Source organism: Sylvia atricapilla, chromosome 1, assembly GCF_009819655.1.
Source record: "Sylvia atricapilla isolate bSylAtr1 chromosome 1, bSylAtr1.pri, whole genome shotgun sequence".
Lineage (NCBI taxonomy): Eukaryota > Metazoa > Chordata > Aves > Passeriformes > Sylviidae > Sylvia > Sylvia atricapilla.
The window spans coordinates 2,365,621-2,378,250 of NC_089140.1; the positions used below are offsets into that span (position 1 = coordinate 2,365,621).

At 44.3% G+C, this 12,630-nt stretch overlaps 1 protein-coding gene across 1 annotated transcript in view; it reads left to right on the forward strand.

Moving 5' to 3' along the window:
• The window catches only part of OBSCN (obscurin, cytoskeletal calmodulin and titin-interacting RhoGEF), a 149,842-nt gene that overhangs the window by 12,644 nt on the left and 124,568 nt on the right, over positions 1–12,630 (forward strand). The window contains exons 3-7 of the mRNA XM_066313899.1: positions 1,825–2,094; positions 4,206–4,466; positions 7,547–7,849; positions 9,398–9,664; positions 10,599–10,874. Of these exons, the coding sequence (XP_066169996.1) occupies positions 1,825–2,094; positions 4,206–4,466; positions 7,547–7,849; positions 9,398–9,664; positions 10,599–10,874 (1,377 nt within the window). The remainder of the gene's footprint in view (positions 1–1,824; positions 2,095–4,205; positions 4,467–7,546; positions 7,850–9,397; positions 9,665–10,598; positions 10,875–12,630) is intronic.

Below are 12,630 nucleotides of genomic sequence, written 5' to 3' on the forward strand. Positions count from 1 at the left end.
CACTGCCTTTCCCTGGCTGGGAGAGCTGTGCTGTTACTGCAAAGTGCTCGTAAGAGTCAACCAACCCTTCTGTGCTTGAATGTTTAAGAGCAGTTTCCTGGAATAGCTTTTTTTTTTTTTTTTTTTCTTCACTTTAGGTACTGCTCAGTGACTGTAAAGGGAGAGGGGTTAATGATATGGCCAGCTGCTCCAAGTATGGCAATACACTTGTGTGCTCCTCAGGTGCAGCTTGTGTTTCTTTTTTGGCCCTGGTGCAGGTCTGCGTGTTCCCAGGGTCAGCTCCAGCCTCCCTCCTGCCAGAGGGCTGCATCCTTCTCTGCAAAGCTTCCTTGGCCTCACAGAATCCCAGGAGGGTTTGGGCTGGAAGGAACCTTAAATCTCATCTCCTTCCAACCCCTTCCATGGGCAGGGACACCTTCCAGTATCCCAGGTTGCTCAAAGCCCTGTCCAACCTGGCCTTGGACACTTCCAGGGACCCAGGGGCAGCCACAGTTTCTCTGGGTACCCTGTGCCAGGGCCTCAGAACCTTCAGAGTAAAATGTTTCATCATCATAACTCATCTAAACTTGAAAAAAAAATCAGGAAAAAAGGATAATCACCATAATCACCATCTGGAGTATGGGTAGAGCAGATCTATGTAACCATAGCTGAAGTCTTTTCAGGGCAAGACTTTGACATGCCTTTAACTGAGGTGTATTTATATATAACATTAAAAAAAAATACCAAGTTAATGTGGTGAGTTAGTGTCACCTTCCTGTTGCTGGACATATTGTATGGGCTCCCAGTCAGGTTTTATCCTCAGGATAACAACTCGGGTAGTCCTGGGGTTAGCACTGCTCCCTCCAGCTGTCCTGACAAACCTTTAGAGTCTGGTACCCTATTTAAACTGAAAGAGGGGAGCTTTATATCAGATATTAGGAAGAAATTCCTTACTGTGAGGGTGGTGAGGTGGGAGGGAGTCACAAAAACCAGGTGGGAGGGAGTCACAAAAACCAGCTGGGAGCTGGCACAGCCGTTGTCGGAAGGCGAAGGTACATGTCAAGGCATGATCTCTCACAAAGCATGAGCGATGTATCAGCACTGGCCCATCCAAGTGTGTGACATGACTGTGGCAGCAGTCCCGTGGCCCTGACCGCCGGCTGTCCTCTTCAGTCCAGCTCCCCTTTCTCCACTTTAGGGCTGGGCTATCAGGGTGATGTCACAGCGCAGCTGTCGCTGGAATTTGGCATTGTTCGGTTCATGAAATGACTTCCCTCACTGTCACGCAGCTGCCTGGTGTGTTTGATCTCTGCTTGGGTTTGGCCCTCAGCCAGAGCACTGCAGCCCCTCTGCTGGAGGGGGGATGAGGCCATTGGGAGACTGGGGCTCGTTCTCTATTTCTTTTATTTTATTTCTTTTATTTTTATTGAGCCTTTGGTACTGATGAGGAGAAGAGAAAACTCCTTTTGTGCTTTCCCTCACATCTGTGCACAGCCACCTCACAGCTCTCTGTGTCTTTTCAGGTCACTCAGTCTATTTCTGCTGTAAGACCCTTAAAACATTGGTCCTTGCATGAGCTCAGCTGCTCACTCTCACATAGAATTTCTGCCCTGTGCTCTGTCCCATGGCCAGCTTGTTTGTCATTTAACCAATTCTGGAAGGATTCCTTTTAAGGCCTTTTACTCCAACCTGGCCTTGACTGCTTCCAGGGATCCAGGGGCAGCCACAGCTTCTCTGGGCAATTTATGTTAGGGCCTCACAGAGAAGAATTTCTCCCTAAATTCCCATCCAAACCTACTCTCATCGTAAACTCTTATTTCTCCTTCCTGTTTTTACCCTCTCAAGAACCCACCATACCCTTCAAGGCAAAGCTGCAGGACCTGGAAGTGAGGGAGAAGGAATCTGCCACCTTCCAGTGTGAAGTGCCCGTTCCTGGGACGGAGACAGCCTGGTTCAAGGAGGAGACCAAGCTCCAGCAGAGCAAGAAGTACAACATCGAGGAGGAGGGCACCTACCGCCGGCTGACCGTGCAGAACGTCACCACGGACGACGATGCTGTCTACATCTGTGAGATGAAGGAAGGGAGCAGGACCATTGCAGAGCTCTCTGTCCAAGGTAAGAAAGGCCAATGGTGTTTCAGATGGGCTAAAAGTGTGGGATTAGCATCTGAGGGTCCAGATTTGACTTTATGAGCAGAATTTGCCCCATCCATTTGGGCACTGGAGAGGAGCAGAGTCCCTTATGGTGTGAAAACGTGGTCTGTGGATCCCTGGGGCTCCTGCCAGGGTGTCTCTGGACACAGGGCCACAGAGCAGGGACAGGCTGTGTTGTACAAGATGTCACCCAGTGGGAACCCATGCTGAAAGAAGCTTCCTTCAGCTGTCGCCTGGCCCTGTAGACTTCTCATTGATGCCTTGGAGTGGTGACCTAAAACAGAGGCTTGACAAGATTAAGAGAATAAAAGTGGGTATTTATTAAAGGCCTTCAATAGGTGCACCTTGGGCAGTCAAAAGGCTCCCAGGAGCTACACCCAAGGTGGACAATGGTCACAGGTTTTTCATACAGTTACCAGTTTGGTTCATTTAGATACCAGGGGTTAATCCTCCAGTTACAGCTTCAGGTAATGAAATAATTTACTCTAAGTTTTCTCCCACCAATTTACTGCTGTTTACATCTCTCGGGGCCTGAGACAGTAAGGTGCCCTCGAGGAATTCCTCTCTCAGGCCCAGAGAGGAATTGTTTTGTCTGAATAAAACAGGAGAACAGCATCTGACAGATTATGGAGTTTTAGAATTATATACTAAAGCAGTACAGGATCTGAAAAATATAAAAGCTAAATCTTTAGGTATCACCTTAACATGACCCCAAGCATCAGATGTGTCCCCTGGCACTGTCACACACATCTTGGGCAGTGAACAGAGTGGTGACTCTTGTCCAGGAGTGGTGCTGACCACAATGGAAAGGGGGTTTAGCAGCTGTGCTTTGTGGCCAGACGTGTGGTGCAGGCTGCAGCCAACACCAGCATGGTTTAGATCGGCAAACACATCCACACCCCAGATCCCAGGTGGCTGGAGCTGCTCTTTGGGGTTTGGAAAGGGAACATGGAAAGGACAAAATGGGGATGGTCATGTCCAAGTGTCCTGAGTCTGCTGGTCCAGACTGAAGTGGGAGTAGGTGTAGCTGGGTATTGTGTGAGTGTCTCCAAGTGAGTAGACACAAATCTACTAGGATTAATCTTGTCCTGACTCACTGGAAGCCTGAATATACTCCCAGTGATACCAGAAGCAATTCTTTATATATGAATTCCTACAACACAGCTGGGTGATGTGCATCCTCGTGCAAATTCCTTTTTGTACCACCAGTAAAGAGATAGAAGAGCACAGAGGTGGATGCAGACGGGAAAATTTAGTCCAGAGACCTGGGAAAGTTCAGACTGACATCTTTTTGATGCACCTTCCTTTAGGTCTGGACCAGCTCACCCCTGTAAGTGTGTTTGGTCCCAGTAGGACAACAGATATTTTTTTTCACTTGTTTATGCTGTAGTGGAGCCAGTCACCATTGGTCATTTGGGGTGGTCTCCTCATGGTTTGTCCAATCTTTTCTGTGAATAGTCACATCTTATAGCTTTGAGTTTATCCTTGTTAGTGATAATAATCACAGTCACTTGGAAAGAACATAAATTCATTCAATGTGAATTTCTGTGTTGACGCTAAGAAGAAACTTGGGTTTTTCAGTGTCTTTCTCATCAATTCAGGTAAATTTTGGGTCTGTTATGTTGGTTACTTTGATGGAGGTGAAATCCTAAAGGCAGAGGAGAGACCTGTCTTGCTTAAGACTGACCTACTTCAGCAGAGATTTAACTTGAATTCCCAGTATATGTGGGCAGTGAAAGCTGTCAAATCTGTTCTCATGCAAGGCCGTGTATATTTTGGGTTTACCAGCAACTGCCTCTGCTTGGTAGACAAGAAACCTGAGTGACTGCAGTCAAGAAAGATTTGCTTTTCTCTCTTTGAAGGCCAAAATGAGTCCTTGGGGTCACCTGTTCTGTGTGACTCAGAGCACACAGAATTTATTTACAAAAAAATAAATTGATTTATTTCTGCATGGTGTCTGTAATGTTTTGATTGGGCGTGGACTAGCACTGTTTCAGCCTGGACGATCCGGTGTTGCCAAAGCTTTTAATATCTGCCGTTTCTCCGATATTACGATTATTTTGTTATTTGAAGGGAACATCATCAAGAAACTCCCACGGAAAACTGCCGTGTTCATCAACGACACAGCCACTTTCTGCGTGGAGCTGGACAACGACTGCCAGAACATCCGGTGGCTGAAGAACAAAGAGGAGGTGAAGCCCAGTGACCGAATCTCCATCACGCGCTCTGGCAAACAGCACACCATGACCATCCGGGAGTGTAAGATGGAAGATGCTGGTGAGATCGCCTTCCTGGCCGATGAAAGCAGGACTTCCACCCAGTTCACTGTGACCAGTAAGCTTCTCTTTTGTTTGGCCTTGGTGTTGTGCCTTCCTGTTGCAGTGTCGGACACACAAAGGATGAGGCAGGCAGCAGAAAGTCGGGCAGAAAAGCTTTGTTTTAATATTTCTGACTCCATTTATATACTCTTTTTACAGAAGGTAGAAGATTGGCTACGCAGGTTGCCATGTCTTTGACCTTGTAGGTGAACATCACCATCAATCATAAGAATCCTCCCAGAGGAGAAATATGTAAACAAAGTGGATCATTCTAAATATATACATAGTTTATGTGAAGCTGCATGAGAATTTAAACTACAAAAATGCAAACACTCAGAAGGCAAGAAAATGTAGGGTGGCACCTTCTTGTGGCTGCTCCCGTGGGAAGCACTGTTGTTTCAAGTGGTGCTGAGATAATTTTGGTGTCTGAAAGCAGATGAAGGTTTGATGTCAAGGGAAATATAGGTTGGATGTTAGGAAAAAGTTCTTCATGGAAGAGTGATAAAATACTGGAATGGTCTGCCTGGGGAGGAGATGGAGTCACCATCCCTGGAGGTGTTTAAACAAAGACTGGATGTGGAACTCGGTGCCAGGGTTTAGTTGAGGTGTCAGGGCTGGGTTGGACTTGATCTTGGAGGTCTCTTCCAACCTGGTCATTCTGTGAATGTCCACCACAAAAAGCCAACAGCCTGTGAGTGTTATGAGAGGTTTAGAGGGACCCAAACAGAGAGAATATCTGAAGAGTCATGGAGTGGATTGGGTTGGATGGGACCATCTCATTGCACCCTGTGCTGTGGGCAGGGACACTTTCCATTAGACCAATTGATTCTTGGTCAATTCTTGATTGACCTGAGAACTTTGGTCTAATGGAAAGTGTCCTTCTTGACAAAAGACACTTTCCATTGTGTCCAACTTGGCCTTGAACACTTCCAGGGATGGAGCATCCACAGTTTCCCTGGGTAGAAGCAGTGCTGGAGAAAGAGCATGGCCCAAATGTATCTTCCTTGACAGAGCAGTAGCAGCAGGTGCAACATTGCCAAGACTGGACCTGAAATGAAATTTTGGTGAAATTGCCCGATTTTATTTGGCATTATTTTGATGCCATTGCATTTCCCAGGAAAAAAATCTGCTTTAAGACAAAGATACACTTGATTTCTGGCTCTGTTGAAGTTCTGGTTCATATATGAACAAATCATGCACTCCAGTCACGATTTGGGAAGAGTAGTTGTTCTTTTCTCCCTCCATTGCAATCAGTCAGTGGAAAAAAGGAATCTTTTATTTTAAGGATATGTAACTGCTGTGTTATCTAAGGTCGGTTTGGGCATTCTGATGCCATTGAACTAAAATGAGAAAAGTGTTACATTTGGCTTTGTGACATTTTCTAAGGAATTTGTAAAGCTGTAACATCCAAACGAGCACCTATGCAATGGGAACAATAAAGTTCAGTTTGATTTCAGACTCTGCTGTTTAAATTATGAAGAAAGCCTTGATACATGGAATAGAAATTATGAGAAGCTGCCTACCCACAAACAGGTATTGCTGGAGAAAATGCTGCATTACCATTTCTGATGGCAAGGTCAAAAGATCTCATTCCAGGGCTTAGTGTTCAGCTTAGTGTTACCTTAATGGGACCTTTGACATCTATCTGTGACCAGCAGTTACTGACAGGCTGGTAACTGTGCACCCCCAAACACTTCTGTGTCTATTTTTGTAAGGAAGGAAAAGCGTATCGCCTTGAGATTTCCTATTTTTACACTTTGTGCCTATCGGATTTACTGCTTGGAGAATCCTGTGTACTATGTCCACATCTTTCTCAATTAGCTGGGTGAGATTGGTGGTGGCTGTTATGATATCTTTTATAATGTACAGGCAATGTTTGTGTGTTATTTGTCATTTTGCACTGTTATCACACTCATTTTAAAGATGAGGAAACGAGGCAGAAAGGAGATCAGTTGTCCCAGAGCTCAGTTTTTAGTTTAGGTTCATCAACAGACTCCATCTACAGTCAGGAATTCTTGAGTATGTCCACTGTGTGATTGTTTCACTCACCTCCCACACCTTCTTTAAGCTGGATTGATTGCTCCTGAATGTGCTGCTCATGGGATCACAGCTGGAGTCTGGTTGACTGGCTCAACCCAGACACCTTTCAGATAGCCAAAATTAAATGAAATTAATCCTTTGCCATGTCAGTAGAGGTGTAACTAGAGCACATCAGATAATTCCTCTTGACCACATGAGTGGCAGCATGTAGTGAGTAATCCTGATGGGACTTGAGCCTTCTCTAAAGGGTCCAAGAGGAATGAAAGGGTGAAAATAATTATTCATTATGCAAATACCTGCAGGAATATGTTTGTAGCCTCAGGTACAATAAAGTAGCCACATCTCCTCAATAGTAGGTTCTCATGGAGAGGACATGTCTTTATGTCATTTCCTTTTGAAGTTAATTCCCCAATCCCAAAAGCTGGTTATGCATGAATTAGTAAAACAAAGATCCTAAATTATATCACTCTTGGGAGACAAAATTAGAACTTCTGAGTGGGAGTAGCATAAAATTCAGGAGCAGGACAGATACTCAGATGAAAGAGGCTGCAGGGAATATCCAAGCCTGTGTGACAAACTGAGGTCTCTATAACTCTTAAAAAGTTTTAACAACTTTGCTGATGGTTTTACCCATCTTCCAAGTGAAAATAAGAAGCTGGGTGCTCGTCTGCATTGTCCAGGGGCTGTGAAGGGCAGAAGTGTGGGTCTGTATCCAGCACTGAAGATTTAATCCTACAAAACATTTGTTGAAGACTGTCTGGTTGTGTTGACAGTTTTAATATTGTGTAGAAATCACTTATGTTTAGCTGTGCAATGCAAGTATTGGACATCAAAGTTTGGGCTTGATCTGGGATGATCATGATTCTGTGATCTTTGTGTAAAGCAGCCTCAAAGGTTCTTCCATCCATCCTCTTGCTTTTTCCATCTCACATCAATGTTTTATGGAGGTTTATTAAGCAAGATAAACTTTTGGTCCAAGATGAACTTTTATTTTGGCCTAGCCACTCTGATGTGACTCACTGCTCTGTTCTGTTTTGTTTCTTTTCCCTTGCACAGCTCCCAAAAAACCTCCCACCCAACCCCCAGCTGACCCTGTGGTGAAAAATAAAACAGAAACCTCAGTGACCCTGGCATGGTCCCCTCCAAGGATGGAGCGGCCCATTCCAGTCGACGGATACATCGTGGAGCGCAAGAAACTCACCGGCTTCACCTGGGTGAGGTGCCACGAGTCCCACGTCCCCGGCCCCGAGCTCACCGTGAGCAACCTGTCAGAAGAGGCTGACTACCAGTTCAGAGTGTCTGCAGTCAATGCCTACGGACAGAGCCCCTACCTGGAATTCCCTGGGAGCTTGCACCTCGGTGAGCGTGAAACTGGCACGAAACGGGACACGTGGGTGCCTTGAAAACGTTTCCTGTGGCTTTGAGGAAGGAGAAATAGCCCAGAAAATCCTCTTTGCCTTCACTGCTGGTTCCCCCGCTTTGTGTCAGCCTTCTGTTTAATTTCTCAATGACCCAGATGTATTCAGCTCTGAGAGGGTTCAATACCTCTGAGGGTGTCCAGCACCTCACAGAAAATGGCTTAAATAACTTTGGGAGATGGCATGGTCGAGTGTGCCTTGAAAAAGCCAAAAGGTTTTAAGGAAATAAGAGAATTATACAAAACAAAAGAACAAAGCCGAGCACAGTGTAGGGACAGGTCCCACACACCTGCTACAGCATCCCAAAACTGTGCTGAGAAGCCTCGTGCTCTCCCTTAAGTACTGAATGATTTAGATGGGGATTTTTGGCAAACAGCCCAACAGAGAATAGCTACATTTCTGAGGAAGAGGTAAAGAGACCTATCAGCGTTTTTGTCTTGGCATTGAGCCAATCACTGTCAGGACAGCAAAGAAGTTTCTGGGTCCTTTTATCCTATTAGAACAGCAAGGGGTGAGTCTTAAGCCTTTCCCTATATGGAAACACCTGCTCAGGTTTGGGGGCATTCCTACAACCTTCACCAAAGGGAGGAATGAAAAAGTCGAGAACCACCCCAGTGATGGTGGTTGGGTTCCTGTGGTAGAGCTGTGGGTGTGTTTATGTCCCAATATCCCACATCAGGCTGTGGGAGAGGCAGAGCTCCCTGCTATGGACCTTAAACCTGTAAATGCTTCTTCTGCACCTGCAACAAAAAGAAAATTTGAGATGGCCAGCCTTATGGTACAATTTTCAATATATGGACATGAGATATAGATCTTGCACCTAGAGAATGTTTATGGATGATCATAGCATCATGAAAACCAAGTTCCACAGCCAGTCTCTCTTTAATAAGAGTTTCTAGGAGAAATCCAGGGGGTTTGTTTTATTTCTAGGGTGCCAATATGCCCATAGAATCCTTTGGTGCAATGGGATTTCCTCTTCCTTTGAGTCACTTGACTAGAAAACATCTGTACAGATATTGAAGACCTACACAAACTTTGATCATACTGTGATTGTGTCATCCTTGTCCCTCTCTGTTTGAATGTGCTTGAATTGTCCTAGAATATCTAAAACTAAGGATATCTAGAAGGTCCCTACTTCTGAAATCTAAGAATAATATTGACTATTCAATAAGCAACATGCTTGTAGGGGATTCAGGTGTTTCTGGCCTATGCCTTTGTGTATTTTAGGGATAAAAAAAAAAATAAGAAATCAGTAAAATACACCAATTTTTCTAGACCTGCAGAAACAGGACTGCAGAGGTCAGTTAGCTGCAGCTGAAGGAAACAAATCCTTTCGACCAACCATGCATTTCCTTCAGTGCATGAGAATTTTATAAGGCTGCATTAATTTATTCTCAGGTCTTGTTCACCCTGACAATTTGGTTCCTAAGGTGAGGTATCCTCCAGCATGGCACTCTTGTTCTTACAGGTGTTTGTTGTTCTTCCCTAGAACCCATCCTGGCCGTGAAAAACCCCCTGACAACAGCTGAAGTTGCCCCTGGAGGGGATGCCCTGTTCACTGTTGATCTGACCAAGACAAGTTCTGGCACTTGGTACCTGAATGGCAAAGTCTTACAGGAAAGTGAGACCTACATCATTAACAGAACACAAACCACTCACACCCTGGTCATAAAAAATGTCACCAAGAAAGACGATGGGGCAGAAGTCAAATTTGTTGCTAATGACGTTGAGACCAGCACCAAGATGAGAGTGAGAGGTATTTATTGTCATTGCTGCCCATTCTTCTCCCAGTCAAGGGGTGGTTGCTGGGAGTTGAGGATTAAAACTGGGGCTGGAGGCTTTTCTTGTTCTGTGGGAAGTACCTGAAATTGTACTTCAATTTTTTTTGGCTTTGTTGTTGGTTTTTTTTGTTGTTGTTAGTTTTTCACTGGAGGGTTTGTTTTTGTTTTCCCCTATTATTTGTTTGAGGAATATTTAATCAAAATTGATTAATCTTTGTCCTGGTAATGACCTCACACGACAGCTCAGAGTGAGTTGATCTGGCCAGCTGGTGGTATCTGAGCTAGATTGCTTCACATCAGCTCACAAATTTCTGTCAAATTTATATCATTCACAACCATCTGTCAGTGGGTTCTGTCACCAAATCTGCCACTAATTCACCTTAAAGTTAATTTCAGCTCTAGGTTTGACCCGTCTCTCTGACTGTAATAATCTTTCAAAAGTAGAAGAGCATTCATTTCTAGCAAAGATTCTCTTGTAGGTTTTTTAATCCACCATGTGTGGGATATACAAATTAGTACGCTGGAACTTGATTTAAGATCAAGGTTTCCTCTATGAAATGACAGTAAAATCTGTACTTATCACATTGCAAGGCAAAACAGAATGAATTCATAGTGAATCCTTTATTCTGGAAGGATGTGTTTGGCTTGAGGGAAGATCTCTGCAGATGCATGTTAAGAGTATTATTTATCAGTAGAAAAAAATGTGTTTGTTTTTTTTCTCTTGGTGCCTCTGGCAATAAAAACAGATCAAGTTTTCTGAACTGGGGAAGGATTCTCAGTATTGACATGAGTGTGAGGGCAGGAACAGGATCTAATACCTTCAGAGATCTCACAGCCTACAGCAGACTTGTCTCAGGGATAAGATACTGTGATATAACTCGAAATAACAAAAGCCCCTTGTCCTGGCAGGGGCTGCAGTGAGATTCACCAACAAGAGCAAAGACGTAGAAAAGGTCTCTGCTCGGCTGAGGGAGGAAGCCAAACTCCAGGCTGAGCTTTCAGACACAGAGGCCACTGTGAAGTGGGTGAAAGATGGGAAGGAGCTTAAGGCCAGTGAAAAATACGAGTTCCAAACCGTGGGGAAGAGGCGCATCCTGAAAATCCGCAGCGCTGCCGAGGAGGACACGGGAGTCTACGAGTGTGTCTGTGAAGGGGATAAAATGCTTTATCAGCTCTCAGTGAAAGGTGAGTGGCTGCCCTGCACTAATGATGTCCCTGCCCTAAACCCATGGAGCCATCAGGGCACACGAAGGGAGTGCTCCAGAGGGAGTTTGGTGCGTGCCCATCCACATCCAGCCTTGGCCATGTGGTCCCACAGCACAACTGGGGTGCAAAGACAGCAGCTGGCAGGTGGTAAGAGCTGTGCTTTCACTCCAATTGGCATCTTGATATTCCAGGGAATTTGGGTTATTTTCGTGAGGGCAGTGGTGGGTAGGGAAAAGTGCTCTTGAGATGAAAGAATCCAGCCCCAGGGGCAGGACATGACACAGGGTCCCATGTCTGTCCCACACTTGCTCTTGACATCAGACAAGTCACTGAAGAGACACTTCAGCTCTGATTAAGGGTCTGATTGTACAAGGATCATCTTGGAATTGTGGGATTTAGTTTGGGGTGGTGTTTTTTTTTTTTTGTTTTTTTTTTTTTTTTGTTTTTTTTTTGTTTTTTTTTTTTTTTTTTTTTTTTTTTGTGGTTAGTTTTTCACTGAAGGGGTTGGGCTTTTTTTTTTCCCTATTATTTGTTTGAGAAATATTTTGTTCTTTTCTGTCAATACTGTGGTGGATAAGCATAGACCTTTCCAGGGCACGCTGGATGGCTTAACCTCTTCCTGTTTACAAGGTGTTCAGATGTGTAGAAAAGACAGCAAGATGGCACTTTATTTTGATATTTGTTGAACCAGCACTGTTTTACAGCTGCCCTATTTTTTTTTTTTTCTGTTCCTCCTTTCATGGTATTTCTACCTTTACCCTGAAACCAACATCATTAAGCCTCCTTCTTGCAAACTTTCCCATGTGTGCAAGGTTTTATGAACTAGAGCAAAGCTGTCTCTGCCCTGAAGGGGACCAGGTTTACCTAAAACCCTCAGACTGTTCCTCACATGGATCATCAGATGTCTGCTGGGGTTCAGAGCACACAGTCTTACTCCAGGCCAGTCCAGCCTCTTGTCAGACTGTTGCTGAAAGTAAGGGAAAAACAAAACCCCTCCAATAACGTTTTTTTAGTGTTAAGAGAATCAAAGCATCACTTTATTTCTGGCCAGGATGTGCAACAGGAATAATTTCACCCACACATTGCCCAGGTCGTGCAGAGAAAATCCTTCCATCACACCTGATGCTTACTAGATTTTTTCACATACTTATACAGTCAAACCCCATAGACATTAATTGTTTCAATGTTCCTTGGTCCCAAATGATGCAGTTCTTAGTATTTGGATTCCTATTGGTTAATGATCCCTTTGCCTTCAATATTTATTAGGTTCTCATTCTTTGTTATTGATTTTTTTCCAAGACCAGGTGTCTCTGACCACGCCAGGGGTGATGTCTGGAGTTGATGTTCAATAATGTTCATTAATGGTGGTTATCTTTTTTATATCTTCTGTGCTACCTCCAGTCTGTAGAGATGTTAAGGTCATCAGGCCTCGAGTGGTGATACAGTCCTTCAAAAAGAAACTTCAGTTCCTTTCCCCCTGGGCAAAGAAGAACAAAATCCCTGACTAAAGTTATATAAAAAAATAAATTTTGTATCATTTCCAACAAGTCTGGGGGGATTTCAATACCTATTTTTCTTTGAACTGGCAAGTTCATTCTGTAAAACCATTTGATTTCCATGTTTTGTCCCACAGCTCACCCTCTCCTTCCTCCCAGCCATGATCACACTGTTTCTGCATGGAATAAGTCTGAAATATTTCATCACCATGTTCTGCTGGCCTCTCACTCTCTCTGTA